General features: G+C 44.3%; 1 protein-coding gene across 1 annotated transcript; it reads right to left on the bottom strand.

The window, feature by feature from the left end:
• Positions 1-220: 220 nt before the first annotated feature.
• Positions 221-15,483, bottom strand: LOC138614645 (solute carrier family 2, facilitated glucose transporter member 1-like). Its single transcript, XM_069688187.1, has 10 exons — positions 15,466-15,483; positions 12,789-12,881; positions 9,843-10,003; positions 9,521-9,761; positions 9,210-9,372; positions 7,998-8,185; positions 4,205-4,309; positions 4,010-4,111; positions 3,717-3,920; positions 221-427 (listed from the first exon to the last, which is right to left on the bottom strand). The coding sequence occupies exons 1-10, from the start codon at positions 15,481-15,483 to the stop codon at positions 221-223; spliced, it is 1,482 nt and encodes a 493-aa protein (XP_069544288.1).
• Between the last annotated feature and the right edge of the window lie 264 nt (positions 15,484-15,747).

Raw genomic sequence — 15,747 nt, 5'->3', positions numbered from 1 at the left:
AGTTTAGTCACTTCATAAGAAAGCCTGATGGGAGTCAGATTAATATTATTCTGTAAACACTTCCTGTGTTACAGACTGAGACCCCGGTAACGAACAGTGATGTCCTCGGTCAGGTGGTCTGTCTCTGTCTTACTTTATATCCTGAACTGAGCGTTAGTTTACAGAGAGTTTGACAGAAGATAGCAGCGTAACAGGTCAACCGTGTGTACGTACAGCAGCTTCAAAGGTCCGGGTCGTCCCCCCGCAGGGTGTTGAACTCTTCAGGGGCAGAGTACCTGTCGGCACCCTGACCGGCCGACTGACGGAAGCCCGCTGCGATCTCGTCGAAGGTGCGTCCCCGAGTCTCCGGCACCTTGAAGTAGGTGAAGACGAAGAAGCCGATGAGCAGCACGGTGAAGATGATGAAGACGTAGGGGCCGCAGAGTTGCTGCATCGAAGGACAAAACGTTCAGTTCATGTTGTGAGCACAAGTTTAAGTGTCTGTATGTCAGTGCAGCATCAGGGAGGATTAATGGAGTTTCTGGACAAGATATGAATTATTAATACACTTATAATGTCAGTATTCAGCTGACATCCTCTGAATATCAATAAAAATAAACACAGCTCCACGTTTCTGTGTTCGTATCCGACCCGGTCACGTTGCAGCACGTTTGTTAGTTTCATTAGTCGTTCAGCGAAGCCGAGCTGTACAGACAGCAAGAGATTTACTGCAAACTTACTTCATGAAGCAGCTGATTAGTGAATTAAAAGTGTTCGTAGCTTCAGGTCTGTAAAACGGTTCTGATCCAGAAGTGTCTTCAGCTGCAATACCAGCGAGTGCCACTAGAGGTCGGCTCCAAAAAGCCTCCGGCTCCATAGACTCCCATTCAACTTCTCTCATCAAATCCAAAGTGAATAAAATGTGTCCATCAGTTATCTCGGTGTTGTTAGCTAAAGTCACTCCTTCTTCTTAGTTTTCTGGAGGTCCATCTGAAAATAATCCCTCATTCATTAGAAAAGAAGATTCAAGAACACCTGTTTTTGGGGGCGTGTCTGTTTGATTGACAGGCCTGCGGTGCAGTCAGGTTACAGCTATCGGTGGGCGGGACGTAGTATGGTCAGGTTTCCAATCAGATCGGTCAGATCCACCGCTGGCTCCTCCCCCAGCTCATCCAAATATGGTCACTTCCTGCTCCAAACCGCTCCGAACGAGCAAGATGATGACGGACAGAATCTGAACTGGAGGATTCATAACGTTCACAAACCAACGATGACCTCACTGATGGAACTAATTAATCTACACGAGCCGATCAGGTCCTCACATTTCAGGTGTGAATTAAATTTACAAACTCGAGTGTTCAGACATTTACAAACATCCATTACATCATATATTTCTTGCAGACTGTATTAAAATGAGGCTCAGTGAGCAGAGATCTCTCTTTTTATAATTGCCTGTTGCTTGAACTCCTCATGTATGTGTTTGTATTCTTATTTACTGGCATACTTTGGTGCTGTAGAACGTGTTCATCTGTAAATGGAGCGGGGAGACGCATGAGATGCCAGGTGGAAACAAACAGCTTAAAGCGGGTCGCTTGGTATTTATCTCAACATCATTTAATGCCATTTGCTCTGTTGTTCTTGGAACGGTTGCCTCCGTGAGGTCATCTCCTCTAAACTGAAAGACTCCACCCTTCGTTCAATAAGATCAGACAGGGGCAGAACGAAGATATAAAAAAAGACAAACTTCAAGTGTCCCGTAAAATTTGAAGACACACTTCAACTGCCTGACTGAATATCCGACGGATGTTCAGGCTGTAAAGAACATCTACCACTCTGACTTAATGTAAATCACTGTCAAGTGCCAAGGATCCTCTTCAACACCACTGATCCTGTCATGAATTCTCTTCAGGTACTGTATGTCTCCTCCACAGTGTGACGCCTTTCTGAAATACTTCCAGGTTAAGATTAGTGAGATTAGTAAGATTAGCTGTGATCCATCCATTTGGCCCACGTGTCCATCTGGTCTCCTCCGAGGGGTTTTTGTTTAACTGGACCATTTATACTGACTGTTATAAACTTGTCAGGCTACTGGTCTGCCTCAGCATACTGCAACATGCAACAGTGCGTCCTCCCATAAAAAAGGGTTATTTGCAGCAAGTGTTCAACCAATCTCCACCCTTTTCTGTTTCCAGAAACTTTTGCTGTTTGAAGAGTTTGTAATGATATTTTCTGATTATGGTGATGCTGCTGTTCTTGTATTACTTGATGTCACTGCAGCATTTGAGCCTTTGGACCATTAGATTCTCATCTCCCGTCTTCTAAATTGGTTTAAATCTGATCAGTCTGATGGATCCTTTTCTGTTGCCATGGTTACTACTCCTCCCAAACTGACCGTCTCTCCTGGGTCCAATTCTGTTTTCAATATATTCTATTCTCTATTTTTAAATCACACAATATTTCCTACCACTTTTATGCAGATGGCACCCTGTTATATCGAAGGTTAGATGTTGGTGCTCAGTCCCTCACATATTAGCTGTGTTACTTGATAATAATTCATCTTCATAATATATAATTATAATTCATAATAACCTTCTTGACCACCAGTCTGGTTTCAACAGACCACTCAACAGAGACGGTCCTCCTTCTGTCTCTGAGCAGCTTCACACTGCTAGAGCAGCCTCTCTGTCCTCTGTCCTGATCCTTCTGGACCTTCTGCTGCATTGGACACAGTGAACCACCAGATCCTTCTTTCCTCCTTCAGGACCTCGGTGTCTCAGGCTCTGCTCTCTCCCTGTTCTCATCCTACCTCAACGACCTCACCTACCGGGGAACTTGGAGAGGATCTGTGTCTGAACCTTGTCCTCTCACTACTGGTGTCCCTCAAGGCTCCGTCCCGGGTCCCCTCCTCTTCTCTCTACACCGACTCTCTCGGCTCTGTCCTTCACTCGCATGTCTTTTCCTACCACAGCTATGCTGATGACACCCAACTGATCCTCTCTTTTCCCCGATCTGAAACACAGGTAGCAGCATGAATCTCTGCCTGTCTGACTGACGTCTCTCAGTGGATGTCCTAACACCACCTGGAAATCAACCTCCACAAGACCGAACTGCTCTTCCTTCCAGAGAAAGACTCTCCCACCCTCGACCTGACTACTACCTTCAACAACTCTGTTATCCCGACCCTGACTGATAAGAACCTCGGAGACACTCGACAGTCAACTCTCTCTTACTGCCAACATCACTGCAACAACACGTTCCTGTAGATACATGCTGCACAACATCAGGAGAATACGTCCTCTTCTCACTCAGAAGGAGGTGCAGGTTCTGGTCCAGGCTCTGGTCCAGGTTCTGGTCATCTCACATCTAGACTACTGTAACTCCCTCCTGGCAGGTCTACCTGTTAGTACCATCCGACCTCTGCAGCTCATCCAGAATGTAATGTAATGTAATGTAATCTTGACTCAGTTTTATGGAACTGACTGTAATCCTCGTAAAAAACCTGGAAGTTATTTTTGACACTTCTTTTGAGTTTTACCTGAAGATGAAATCTGCTGTGAAAGCCAGTTTATTTCAGCTACAAGTTTTAGCTAAGGTCAAGGCCTCCCATTGGTTACCTGTACATGAATATATATGTATAGTATATGATCAACTCTAAAATTGGATTGTTTGTGGATTAGTGTCTCTTTCAGAAATATGTAAAAACATTATAGGTCGCCTTTAAATTAAATTTGTCTTACCTCAATATACGGGAAGCCCATCCCTACTAAAAAGTTGGCTGACCAGTTGGAGAAGCCAGCGACAGCGATGGCAGCCGGCCGGGGCCCCTGGCTGAAGAGCTCAGCCACGATGAACCAGGGGATGGGCCCGGGGCCGATTTCAAAGAAGGCAACGAAACTGAAGATGGCCACGATGCTGACATAGGACATCCAGGGGAGCAGCTCCTGAGGAGGACATCGCACCACACAGGCTGTCAGTCGCTTTATTTAGAAAACCCTGATGGATTTAGTAAAAGGTGATCGCAAACGCTTACCAACAATGCCATGGCAACAGTTAGAAAAACTGCTGACACGGCCATTCCCATCAAACCCGTGAGGTGCAGCGGCCTCCTGCCCATTCGCTCCACCACGAACAGCTGCACCGAGGAGGAGAGTATCTCATTACAATCTGAGTGGAGGATTATTTGTTTAGTTTATCTTCACAGGTTTTTTTTTTTATTGTGACTTACAGAAACCACAGTGAAGGCCGTGTTCACCACTCCAGCACCGATGGTCGCGTAGACCGGCTGGGACACACCGGCTCGCTCAAAGATCCCAGTCGAGTAGTAAAACACCTGCAGAGGACGACACACACAGTTGAGGCCAATAGTTCACTTTTCTATGATCTGCAAATCTGCCACATCGAGCACTATGAATGTCTGGATAGATTTATGATTGAGGGGATGTTACAGCAGCTCCGGTTCTCTGCAATAAAACCACGGCCCTTTAGCGCTCCACAGGAGTGAAACCAGCGATCCAGACTACCGGGACAAATCCTGGTCGGCTGCCACATCAGTGGACCGTCAAATAATGTGCCCATCACTCCAGGTGCTCATGAGAGAGCTGCAGGCGGTCTGGTCCCAGTCAACTGGGATTTGGGAAGTTTTGACAATGAGCCTTCCACAAAGCTCAGTGTTAGGCCCAATACTTTTGACTTTGTACATGCTTCCATTAGGAGATGTCATCAGGAAGCACTGCATCAACTTCCATTGTTATGCAGATGACACTCAGCTATATCTTTCTATAAAACCAGATGAAACTAATCAGTTAGTAAAACTTGAAGCCTGTCTAAAAGACATAAAGTCCTGGATGACCAAAAACTTCCTGCTTCTAAATTCAGACAAAACAGAAGTTCTTGTACTTGGTCCTAAACACCTCAGAAACTCTTTCTGTAATCACTTAGTTACTCTAGATGACGTTGTCTTGGTCTCCAGCAAAACTGTGAGGAACCTTGGAGTCATCTTTGATGAGGATTTGTCCTTTAGACACCATATAAAGCAAATCTCCAGAACTGCCTTCTTTCATCTACGTAATATTAATAAAATCAGGAAAATCCTTCCTCAGCGTGACGCAGAAAAACTCATTCATGCATGTTTTCTTTCCTCCTACTCTTTAACTGACTCATACCTCACCATTCTGTAAACAGATGCTCCGCCCACCTCTGAGCCCGGTTCTGTTAACAGATGCTCCGCCCACCTCTGATCCTTGTTCTGTTAACAGATGCACCGCCCACCTCTGATCCTTGTTCTGTTAACAGATGCTCCGCCCACCTCTGATCCTGGTTCTGTTAACAGATGCTCCGCCCACCTCTGATCCTGGTTCTGTTAACAGATGCTCCGCCCACCTCTGATCCTTGTTCTGTTAACAGATGCTCCGCCCACCTCTGAGTCTGGTTCTGTTAACAGATGCTCCGCCCACCTCTGATCCTGGTTCTGTTAACAGATGCTCTGCCCACCTCTGATCCTAGTTCTGTTAACAGATGCTCCGCCCACCTCTGATCCTAGTTCTGTTAACAGATGCTCCGCCCACATCCGAGCCCGGCTCTGATAACAGATGCTCCGCCCACCTCTGAACCCGGTTCTGTTAACAGATGCTCCGCCCACCTCTGATCCCGGTTCTGTTAACAGATGCTCCGTCCACCTCTGATCCCGGTTCTGTTAACAGATGCTCCGCCCACCTCTGATCCTTGTTCTGTTAACAGATGCTCCGCCCACATCCGAGCCCGGCTCTGATAACAGATGCTCCGCCCACCTCTGATCCTTGTTCTGTTAACAGATGCTTCGCCCACCTCTGAGTCTGGTTCTGTTAACAGATGCTCCGCCCACCTCTGATCCTGGTTCTGTTAACAGATGCTCCGCCCACCTCTGATCCTAGTTCTGTTAACAGATGCTCCGCCCACCTCTGATCCTGGTTCTGTTAACAGATGCTCCGCCCACCTCTGATCCTAGTTCTGTTAACAGATGCTCCGCCCACATCCGAGCCCGGCTCTGATAACAGATGCTCCGCCCACCTCTGAACCCGGTTCTGTTAACAGATGCTCCGCCCACCTCTGAACCCGGTTCTGTTAACAGATGCTCCGCCCACCTCTGATCCTTGTTCTGTTAACAGATGCTCCGCCCACCTCTGATCCCGGTTCTGTTAACAGATGCTCCGCCCACATCTGAGCCCGGTTCTGATAACAGATGCTCCGCCCACCTCTGAACCCGGTTCTGTTAACAGATGCTCCGCCTACCTCTGATCCTGGTTGTTAACAGATGCTCCGCCCACCTCTGATCCCGGTTCTGTTAACAGATGCTCCGTCCACCTCTGATCCTTGTTCTGTTAACAGAAGCTCCGCCCACCTCTGATCCTTGTTCTGTTAACAGATGCTCCGCCCACATATGAGCCCGGTTCTGATAACAGATGCTCCACCCACCTCTGAACCCGGTTCTGTTAACAGATGCTCCGCCCACCTCTGATCCCAGTTCTGTTAACAGATGCTCCGCCCACCTCTGATCCTTGTTCTGTTAACAGATGCTCCGCCCACCTCTGATCCTGGTTCTGTTAACAGATGCTCCGCCCACCTCTGATCCTGGTTCTGTTAACAGATGCTTCGCCCACCTCTGAGTCTGGTTCTGTTAACAGATGCTCCGCCCACCTCTGATCCTGGTTCTGTTAACAGATGTTCTCCACCTCTGATCCTGGTTCTGTTAACAGAAGCTCCGCCCACCTCTGATCCTGGTTCTGTTAACAGATGCTCCGCCCACCTCTGATCTTGGTTCTGTCGGAGGTTTCTTCCTGTTAAAGAGAGTTTTTCTTCCCTCTGTTGGAGGTTTTTCTCCCTTAAAGAGGAGTTTTTTCCTCCTAGCTGATGTGGGAATTGTTGAATTGTTGAATTGTTGAATTGTTGAATTGTTGAATTGTTGGTTTCTCTGTATAATATTGTAAAGTTCTGCTGTAAGGACTTTAATGTGTTAAGTGCCATGAAATAACCTGTGTTGGGATTTGGCGCTATATAAATAAAGTTGAATTGAATTGAATTAAACTTCACTGCCCCCTGCAGAATGTAAAGATGTATGACATCGAGGAGAACCAAATTGTACTGCAAAAAAGCCTTGCAAAGCAAGTTTGTCTACATAGCAACCTTCAGACACAAGGCAATTTAAATATATATATATATATATATATATATATATATATATATATATATATACTGTATATATTTTTACAATCCCCAGCACGTACCAGAAACTACATCAGAAATGAGGTAGCTGAAGTAGACGAGGTTAGCGCCCTCCTGAAAACCGGAATAATTAACACAAATTCAAGCAATCTAGACCAACATGTAAAGCTCTTATTTTGACAGCTGATGTCGTCCTTGTTTCTACATTCCAGTCACAGACGGTCTGTTCTGGAAACATACGCAGCTTCTAGGAGCTTTGAGCCTCACGGTTCTCTAAGTTCAATAAATAATTTAAAAAGAATTACAACTAAAATATTTCTGTGATGTGCAGCATGATTATTATCACAGGAAGTGATTACAGATGTATTCCTTTATCACGTTTAAAAAAAAATAGCTTTTTTGTTATTACCGCAATTTTACGCAAAATAAACTAAAATGACATCACAGTGTTTGAGAAAATCTGCAGAAAAATCGAACATTTTTTACCAAAACAATCGCAAAAAACTGGAACATCCTGGAGGGACTGAGGTTACAACTGCAGTTTGCCACAAGTGGTGCAGATAAGTTCAGCAACATCAAACTGTTTCCTAAGAGCAGCACATTTTAGCGACAGGCTGCTCTTCATCCAGCGGGACAGGAAACGATGTGCCGGAGTTTAAAGGAGCAGCACAGCACTGTGTCCGAAGGGATCAGCACGCCGAGTCACGGTGGCCGTTGCTCAGGAGGAAGAGCCGGTCGTCCACCGCTGACCCTCTGCTGATCGACCCCTTTAAACACTGCACAGGACACCACAGTGGCTCTTCTCTTCTCTTATGACTTACAGCGTTGATGCCCGACAGCTGCTGTGACAGCTGCAGCATGATGGCGACGAAGATGGGCTGTCGGTAGACGGGCGAGCGGAACAACTCGGCGATGGTCACCTTCTTCTCCCTCATCATCTGCTGGCTCTCCTCCTTCATCTCGTCCATGTCCTCGTTCACCTCGTCGGTGCCCCGCAGCTTCATCAAGACTGGAAGACAGAAGTCCAGTTCAGACTGGAAGTTTGGAAGGAGATTCATGAAGCTGTACTAAATGTGCCCGGCAGGAAATGTGTGGTCAAAAGATGATTAGCAACCTTTGTGGCAGTCGTTGGTGTAACTTCAGTTCACTGTAGTGAAGGTTTTTCTTAAGCACAGGGAAAATCATAATTGCTTTTACTCGTCACAAAGTTGTGTTGTTTATAATGACGTCTGTGTGAGCTTGTGCATGTCTGCATACCGTATCTATTTTAGTGAGGACCAGTTTGAGTTTCAGACATTGGGAGTGTCAAGACATTTTGGAAGGTCCTCACTTTTATAACTTTCCAGTCTTCCAAACCTGCACTTTTATGTCTGCATCTTTTATCCACCCAGTTCCTGTTAACCTGATAATTTTTGTGTGTTTTTTAGGAGTGATGTCATCGTTGGTTTGTGAACGTTATGAATCCTCCAGTTCAGATTCTGTCCGTCACCATCTTTGCTAGTTCGGAGCGGTTTGGAGCAGGAAGTGACCATATTTGGACGAGCTGGGGGAGGAGCCAGAGGTGGATCTGACCGATCTGATCGGAAACCTGACGATACTACGTCCCGCCCACCGATAGCTGTAACCTGACTGCACCGCAGGCCTGTCAATCAAACAGACACGCCCCCAAAAACAGGTGTTCTTGAATCTTCTTTTCTAATGAATGAGGGATTATTTTCAGATGGACCTCCAGAAAACTAAGAAGAAGGAGTGACTTTAGCTAACAACACCGAGATAACTGATGGACACATTTTATTCACTTTGGATTTGATGAGAGAAGTTGAATGGGAGTCTATGGAGCCGGAGGCTTTTTGGAGCCGACCTCTAGTGGCACTCGCTGGTATTGCAGCTGAAGACACTTCTGCATCGGAACCATTTTACAGACCTGAAGCTACGAACTCTTTTATATCCAGTCTGTAGTTTTTACCATTTAAATCACAGAACCTTCCTGCTGCTTCTTTTCTTTGAACTCTGACAGTGTGTTTGTGTCTCACCACTGCGGGCTTTGCTCTCCTCGTTGCGGTTGATGAGGAGGTAACGAGGGCTCTCAGGACAGAAGGGCAGCAGGATGCATTGAATCACAGCTGGCAGCAGAGTGAAACTCAGCAGGAGGGGCCAGAGGGAGGCGTTCCCCATGATCGCCTCGATCCCAAAGATCTACACAACAAACACAACACACAGTTTTCCTGTAATAATTTAAAGTTTCTAACAGTTTGATTTTAGGTGTTCACAGAGCTGTAATCAAGAAGCCCCAGAACGAGTCAATGAAAATGGTCCTTTCGGTCTCGAATAGACGACGTCTCACCTGAGCCATGAGGATGCCGATCACCACGCCGAGCTGGTGCAGAGTGCCTAACGCTCCGCGGACAGATGTGGGAGAGATTTCCTCTATGTAAATGGGCACGAAGCCGGTGGAGAGGCCGGAGTAGAGGCCCACGATGAAACGTCCGATGATGAGCATCTCGAACGACGCAGCCAGTTTGGAGAATCCCATGAATGCTGCTGCGATGAAGGCGAGCACGTTGGCCATCAGCATGGAGTTCTTCCTTCACAGTTCAGAGGACAACTACCATCAAAAGTTGTCATTTAACAGGAAGTGTGCTGGTTGTTCAGAGGAAGAGTCGTACCTGCCGAAGCGGTTGACGAAGAGGCCGACGGAGAAGGAGCCGAACATTCCTCCCACGGAGAAGATGGCCACAGAGAGAGACCACAGAGCGGTCAGAGTGGTCTGAGGGATGGACTCCGAGAACCTGCCGGTCCACGTCTCATTGTAGAAGCTCTCGATTGTCTAAAAACACAAAACAACATGCAGTAGACTCATTTTGTAAGATAAAGACGGATTCGACTGGCTTTTCTCAAGTTTAGAGACGTGGTTCTTCTCAGTGAAACATCTCAACCAACTATTAAATGGGTTGTCTTGACATTTAATATAAATATTGATTGTTCCCTGGTGAACCCTTGAATTTCCCTCCATCATTACTAACAGGTCAAAGTTTTAACTTCCCAAAACTTTGTTTGAGTAAAACCAAATGCACCCATTCTAACTCAGACGGTGAACATTATACCTGGTAAACAACAGCATGTCAACATTGTCGTTTTGAGTATTTTTAGGATGGTGATCTTTACCTTTAAGTTTTGCAAGCATGGCTATAAAGTTTTGACTTTCTTTTCCAGATGTTGTCCAGATGCAGATTACATGTTAATACAAGGTGTCTTAGATTCTGCTTCCTCTTCAACAACCAAACAACATCCCTCTAGATGAGGGTAAGGTTCAGCAGATACTACTGACACAAAGTGGGAGCAAGCTGACAAATGAATTTTCCATCTTTGATAGAGATGTCCCAGGACGACCTTTTGCCTTAATGCTGGTGCATAGTTCCAGACGACTGTTCAAATCAATGTAAATGGCAGACTTGGCTCAATAAAACTGAAAGCAACCATAACAATACTGAAACTTTACACTCGTGTTTTTAGCGATGAACTGTGTTCACAGACGATGGTTTTCACAAGTGTTCCTGAGCCCATGCAGTGATTTCCACTCCAGAATAGTGTGTTTTTAATGCAGTGCTGCCTGAGGGCCCGAAGATCACCACCATCCAATATTGGTTTCCAGCCTTGTCCCTTGTGTTCAGAGATTTCTCCAGATTCTCTGAATCTTTTAATGATATTATGAACCGTAGACGATGAAATCCACTAATTCTTTGTAGTTTTACGTTGAGGAACATTATTCTTAGATTGTTGAACTATTTTCCAACACAGTCTTTCAGAGTGGTGAACCTCTCCCCATCTTCACTGCTGATACTCTGCCTCTCTGAAATCATCTTTTATACCCAATCATGTTACTGATCTGTTGTCACGGTAACCTCATTAGTTGTCAGATGTTTCACCAGGTACACACAACTTTTCCAGTCTTTTGTTGACCCTGTCACAACTTTTTGGAGCCTTGTGAAATATATTTTTACATGATTTGCAAATCATCACATTCTGTTTTAATTTTCATTTCATACAGTGTCCCAACATTTTTGGAAACAGGGTTGTATTTCTTGTGATGTCTGTGCACTGTAGCAGTATATTCATTAATAATAATGTTCCAGTAACATTACTATCTCGTTCTTTATCTCTCTCTCTCGCTCCATTTTCACCTCCCTGTTCCCGCTCTTTTTTTTCATTCAGGCTTCTCTGTCTAAATTTGTTCTTTATAATATTCAGCTAGATAAATCTGATTTAATTCAACATAACTTGACCCACTGTGCAACATACATTTTTTATTTCTCCACTCGGTCATCACACCTGCAAGTACAACTTGTAACAACTGGTATGCTTGAGCTGCCTAATCCCTAATGCCTCCAACAAACGGCTGCATTATCTCATTAACCTGCTGCTTGTCATTTCACATTCTGTCAGACCACCTTTAAATGCAGCTGACAGGTTTAGAGGCTCGCCAGCTGCCACAGAGATTCAGGTTGGCATGCAAAAAAGGCCGACTGGACTCAAACAGGTGACAGAGGATTGTTACCTTCTCACACTCTTTGGCATCAACTCTCCTCTCACTTCTTTTAAAACTGAGAGCTGCCTTTATAAATATGAACCTTACAGCCTCTGTGATTAAATAATAAAGGGGTTAGTAGTATTGGAACAACAGTCGCTGATTTGTCCTCCTTTTATTTATTTATTTTATTTCTACCTTTCTCTCCTTAATTTTTCAGTTTTAATCATTCACTGAAAAAACACTAACCCAAGACCTCTTACTGTCCTGCCAACAAATTCCAGTTTGAAGAAGCTGAGAGTTAAATTATTCTTCTGAATCGCCTTCAGTTGTCACCCAGCGCTCGCAGCGTTTTGGCGCAATGTTTCTTTCCCCTGGATTTTGCCTCTCAGGCACCTTACAAGATGTGGCTGTGAAGAGTTGTTTGGGCTGTAGGCAAACTATGAGGAAGACTTCAGATACAACTCAGTCCTGAAAACAACCCTCTGCATTTTTTTTGAAAAAAAATAACAGTCAGCTGTTTTCATTTCATGCAATTTAACAAATTTTGATCTATACAGCGTCAAATTATAACAAAAGGACACTTTACACAGAGAGAGAAACCTGACAACTTCCTTTTAAGAGGAAGAGTTCTCTAACGGACCAGGCTTGGGCTGAGAGGAGAGCAGAAAGAGAAAAGAACAGCATAGAGACGCAACAAACAAAACTGGCAGGTTGGAGGGACAAGTTACTGCAGGAAGATTCAGGGAGAGAGAGGACACAAATAAAACATATATACAATAATGGCATATAAATGCATGAGAGTGAGAAAAGTCAAGGTGCTCAGTTGATCATGGAAGGTCCTCCAGCAGCCGGACTGAGGGACGCTTCAGCCAACTTTAAACTTTATCAAAAAAGGACCGTTTTAAAAAGTCGTTTTAAAGATATTTGTCTTGAAATTTTACCAGATTAACGTTACCAGAGCTCCCTTCGGTCCAGTGAGTTCCTGTCTAACTGTGTGACCTGTTCATTACGCTCATATATTTATTTAATTATGTCTGGTTTCTTGTCTTCTCTTCTTTCGTGGTGTCTCACAGAACATACTCACATTCTGAGGAGCGTTGATGACGCCAGTGTTGTAGCCAAACTGGAGGGAGCCAATCACAGCCGTTCCCACGGCCATCAACAGCTGTGGCGTCACCTGGTGGTAGGACAGAGGAACAGAAGTTTAACTCTTCGGCTCAAACACTGATCTTCTCTTCTCCTGTTGGATTTTTACTTTTGGCGTAAAGATTTAATTCGATTTCGCTCTCGATGTGTAAAACCGAAGTCGGTGTTGGATGACATCACGAGTTAGAATTACACATCAGCTCATATTCTGCATTCAAATGGAACTCCTGTGTTCGTGGTTACAACACAGGAAGTCGTGTGCACCGTATACTCAGTGTTCAAGTCATTTAGTCGTAAAAACAATGTTGTGGACGCCGTCTAGAAGCCACAGATGCTAACAGTTTATCAAGCTATCAGAGGCTAATGGTTTATCAAGCTATCAGGAAATACAAAGACACAGAGGGAGAAGATGAGGCTGTTGGGAAGATTAAGACGTAGATTATTAACTAAGTTATGAAGACAAACTCTACGTGACTAAAACTACAATATATCAGCTGAACATCCAACCAAACATGAACCTCCATGACCTCTGACCTTTCTGGAAACGTCGGCAAACAACGTCACAACTTGTGAACTCAAGGCTTCTAGAACATTTTGTGACGTGGTGAAGACCACCAGAGGGCGCCGTTCATACGGACTCTTCTCTGTACACAGTGAATAGGTTAGGTTAGGTAGTTACTTTATTAATCCCCGAGGGGAAATTGTTTCGCTACAGCAGCATACAGAAGCAATAAGATAATAATAGAACAATAGAAAGGCATATATATATATATATATATATATATACATATATATATACGACACCATCGGAACGCAGCATATAATATTGTTGAACTGGAATCGCTGTCATGTCGTCGGTTCTGCCTCTACAATCATTTCCACTAATAAATCCAGGTAGCAGAGCAGAGACAGACAGGTCTAAGGTCATGAAGGTCACAGGTCGGTTTTCTCTGGAAAGTCAAAGCGTTCCGTCTCTAATGAAACCAAGAACAATCTGATGTTTTATTATTATTTAGAGTAAAAAAAAATTCTACATAACACACGGTCATACTTTTCATCAGAAAGTGAATGTTAAACTCAGTAAAGATCTCTGGCTCTGCTCCAAGTAAAGAAAGTCATGGTTGACTGGATGATATTTATTTTGTATGATATCTGTGCAGGATACCAGGAGTGACAGCGTGGATCTGCCTCTTCTCTATTTGAGAAGTTAAACAGTCTCTCTTTATTTTCTGCAGAAGCACTTTATTAACATGTGAAACATAAACCACAAATCTGCCTGCTGGAGGACCTCTCGTCAATCTGGGATCAGGAACTCGTTGTTTCGTGGTTTGTACAGTTTGCACCCAAACACCTGCAGCAAAATCTGCTTTTAAACTTAAAGTGATCTGACACAGACGGAGAGGAAACTGTTGATATACAGTGAAGAAGCGGAGACGTCCAAAGTGCTGCATGGTCGGCTGTGAAGCTGCAAAATGGCTTCAGTGTTTTGGTAAATGGAATTCTTAGTCAGCTGTGATGCCTCTGACCTGAATACACCTCCTGGTAGAGATGCTGTCTCACTTCCACCCCAAATAAAACAGTTTTCAACATGTGTTGTGTTCATGCAGTGGACAGACAAAAAAAATAAGTATTTAATATTTAGGAAGTAGTGGAATTTAGTTGTGTATTTATGTACAATGACGGGTTTTTTTTTAGAGCTGGTTAATTAAATATGATCCACTGTTACAAATTAAATTAGGCTACACAAGAACTGAAAGAACTAAAGTTAGATCCATTTTAAACACATGTAAAACTGTGGCCTTAATGATTTATGCAGTTATAGGTTGTAGCTGACTAGTTCCATTCAGCTGCATTTGGGCTAATATTTGTTATTAATTCCGGAGAAATTAAGTACATTTGGCTGATAATACCTCATTGCTTGAGCACATCTTTTAATAAGCTCGGACCACAATGATGATCTCCAGAAAAATGTGTATCAATCAGACCTACAGTTTAGAGGAAATGTCAGAAATGTGCATCATGGCCGACTTTCATGTTCCTGGTTTCTTTTTTTTGTAGAGAACTTTGAGCTGGACTCGTGTGTTAAATTTAAATGATGTGAGAAGCGTGACCTTTCAGAAGAAGCATTTTTTTGGGGATCTTAGTTACAGCGCCACCATCTGGCCGACTGAGGTCATGTTCCTTCTGCAGCACTGAGTCAGCATTTCCAGTTATTGAGTTGACTTTCGTGTTTCTAGTTTATTCCAGGTCAAAGCAACTAGAGCAGAAAATATCATCAATAACAATGACATAATATAAAACTGATTAGAGTGTGATGTTGTCTGAGCGCTGTCCGTGGTGCTGAAAGTTGTCCGCAGCATTAAAGTAGAGGAAGAGCGCTGATGTGCATAAATAAATAGTGCAGAGTTATGTGTGTGTGTGTGTGTGTGTGTGTGTGTGTGTGTGTGTGTGTGTGTGTGTGTGTGTGTGTGTGTGTGTGTGTGTGTGTGTGTGTGTGTGTGTGTGTGTGTTACAGAGAGTTAGCGGAGACTGGGGGTTCACGACTGCCTTTTCCCACCTTCCCTCCTCTACCGATCACTTCCTATCATCCCATGTATCGATCATCCAGAAGTTACCTTGCCGCTGCACTCCATGACCGCCTGCAGAGTCCCGCTTCACTTCCGGAATTATTACAAAAAGAATCCGTCAGGTCCAAAATAATCTACTCTCTACAGAAACATGTCATCATGACGCCGTCTGCAGTATCACTCAGTCCAACATTAATATAAACAAATGTTTCTTAGTTTCTTCCCCCTCATTCACCTGCTGGGTAAGCGGCTTAGTGACGTCACCACTAAGTGGATCTGCACGAGCTGCCTGCAGAGAAGAAGCGGAGTCACTGCACAAGAAGAAACTAC

The sequence above is a fragment of the Brachyistius frenatus genome, unplaced genomic scaffold (assembly GCF_029030835.1).
Source record: "Brachyistius frenatus isolate BFR_SWC_R1_liver_20210118 unplaced genomic scaffold, ASM2903083v1 Contig_539, whole genome shotgun sequence".
Classification (NCBI taxonomy): domain Eukaryota; kingdom Metazoa; phylum Chordata; class Actinopteri; family Embiotocidae; genus Brachyistius; species Brachyistius frenatus.
Note: the sequence above shows the minus strand (reverse complement) of the source record. Positions and strands in the feature narration are given on the sequence as shown.

Bases quoted from the DNA above. Each gene is read 5' to 3' on its own strand.
- LOC138614645 (XM_069688187.1), bottom strand. The intron at 8,186-9,209 runs GTGAGACACAAA...TCTGTCTTCCAG, and splicing joins GGAGAGCAAAGCCCGCAGTG to TCTTGATGAAGCTGCGGGGC. The intron at 428-3,716 runs GTAAGACAAATT...CCTTCGATGCAG, and splicing joins TGGGCTTCCCGTATATTGAG to CAACTCTGCGGCCCCTACGT.